The sequence below is a fragment of the Belonocnema kinseyi genome, chromosome 8, assembly GCF_010883055.1.
Source record: "Belonocnema kinseyi isolate 2016_QV_RU_SX_M_011 chromosome 8, B_treatae_v1, whole genome shotgun sequence".
Lineage (NCBI taxonomy): Eukaryota > Metazoa > Arthropoda > Insecta > Hymenoptera > Cynipidae > Belonocnema > Belonocnema kinseyi.
This window is the reverse complement of record NC_046664.1, coordinates 86,005,684-86,007,999: the sequence shown is the minus strand read 5'-3', so window position 1 is coordinate 86,007,999 and position 2,316 is coordinate 86,005,684. Positions and strand designations below refer to the sequence as shown.

The 2,316-nt window shown below is 38.8% G+C and overlaps 1 protein-coding gene across 1 annotated transcript in view; it reads right to left on the bottom strand.

The window, feature by feature from the left end:
* Positions 1-1,949, bottom strand: part of LOC117178585 — a 6,571-nt gene extending 4,622 nt beyond the window's left edge. Inside the window, exon 1 of the mRNA XM_033370012.1 lies at positions 217-1,949. Coding sequence (XP_033225903.1) covers positions 217-1,949 — 1,733 coding nt within the window. The remainder of the gene's footprint in view (positions 1-216) is intronic.
* Between the last annotated feature and the right edge of the window lie 367 nt (positions 1,950-2,316).

Here is a 2,316-nt window from a genome sequence, read left to right as displayed (position 1 = left end):
GTAAAAGTCGTGAATAAATCATCTTGAATAGTGGGTCCTACCATTAAAGTGTCATTCAGGGAGATTCCGGTTGACGACTTGGCCGACCTGTCAAAAACTACGCGTGTTTTTGTTGTGACACTGCTTGATTTTATAACTGCATGGTGGGGGAGGTAGAATCCAGTTTCGGACGATTTATTTTCTGTTAATAAACTCATGTGACCCGCTTTTATATACCCTTGAATGCAGTCGGAATATTGTGTCTTGAGATCTGGATTTTTTGCAAGTTTTGATTCTAATGAAAGGAATCGATTAAACGCGGTTCTACGAGATTCGCCAATCTTTTCCTTATGTTCATTAAAAGGTAATTGAACTGTGTATCGACCTGAAGAGTCGCGAGTTGTATTTTTGCTATAATGCAGCTCACAAGCTTCTTCTTCCGATGACCAAGGAGAAGCTTCGCGAGCTGATTCTACTTCCCATAACAAAGGCAGATCCGAAAATTTTGTAAAATTGCAATAAACCATTCCTTGTCTAGCACGAGTCTGGTGGAAGCACCCTGCAACCACCCAACCGAGTTCATTTTCTTGAAGCACGGCTTCATGATTCGCGATTGGGATTTGACCCGGACGTAGAAATTGGTAAAAATATTGAGCCCCGAGAATAATGTTCACCTCGGAAGGTTGGTGAAATTCTGGATCAGCGAGGAATACACCTTTTGGGATAGGGATAGATTTCCGATCAATTAATTCTGATGGCATTGTTGAGCCGATACTTTTGACTACGAACAGGGATAAATGATGTTTTCGCTCATTATATCGAGACTTGATTGTGGCACTCGTAGTGTATTTTATTGTAGTTGCAAGCTCATTAACTGCACCTAGTGGAATATCAACAACCATTTTTTTTAGACCGATTTTATTTGCAAACTTTTCTGTGATCACGTGGGGCTGGGAACCCGAATCTAACATGACTCGACATGCGTGCATGTTGCCTCGATCGTCGATAACGTCGACGATGGCAGTAGCTAAGACAACTTCAGATGGGATGAATAATTGATAGCTAGCAATAGAATTATGTAGTGCTTTACTCGATTGATTACTTTTATCATCATTTTTGGATTGATTGGAGGAACCTGATTGGCTGTTTTGAGAATTCGAATCGGGGAATTTTTTTTCAAAATGTAAAAGTGAATTGTGTCTTTTACCACACTTACGGCAACCGCTTGATAGGCAATCTTTAGGATGATGTTTACCGCGCAAACAATTTGTACAAAGTAAGGCCTTTTTGACAGATTCATATCTATCTTTCGTAGACATTGCTAAAAATTTTTGACACGCAAAAATACCATGTTCATCCTTGCAAATGCAACATGTGAATTTTTTATAAATTTCGCTAGGTTGATTATTCTGGATATTTTGATTGTAGGATGTAGTGGCGCCTGTAAAGATTGACCGTGATTTTTGATTTGCATTATATTTTTCTGGATTTGTTTTTTGATAATTTGTTTGATAGGTAGCGGCCCTTGTCTCTTCTAACTGAGAGCGACGCTGCAGAAAATCCAGCATGTTTTTAAGAGTAGGGAGGTCGGTCTCGCAAACAAATTCTTCCCATTTCTCTATTGTGTAGTTATTTAGTTTGCTTTTAATTAGATGAATTAATATGAAATTCCATTGATCGACATCGATGGAAAGAGCGCGGAGTGCTCGAAGATGTTTCTGTACCGTGTCATGTAATTGACGGATAGAAAATTCTTTTGAAATGGATTTTAAATCGTATATTGCTTTAACGTGGGTGTCGATAATTATCTTTTTATTATGATAGCGGCCCTTTAACAGTTCCCAAGCTACTGTGTAGTTCTCGCTGGTAGTTTCTAAAGACGCGATTATATTCGCGGCATCCCCAGTTACTGAGCCTTTTAAATAATGAAATTTTTGTATTATCGGTAGATCGAGGTCATTGTGAATCATTGAAGTAAACGAGTCATAAAATCCGAGCTATGTTTCGATATTACCCGAAAAAATTGGAATTTTGAGATCTGGAAGATTACGATGAGCTAAACGACGCGATAGATTTAAATTCTGATGCATATCGGATGATTGAAACTCGCTTGAAGTAGTTGTGATCGGAGACCGAATGCTTTCTGTAACGCGATTTGGTATCATAGTATCGCTAGACGTGTGTGACAAGTTGGAAGAAGATTCGATAGAAAGCACATTATTTTCTCTAGCGGGCTGACCGTGTTGATTGTCATAGGATGATTGTGACGAAACTGGAGGAGTTACGACAGAAGGCGCGGAAAGATTTCTTTTTATTAGAGCTTTAATTTTACCACAA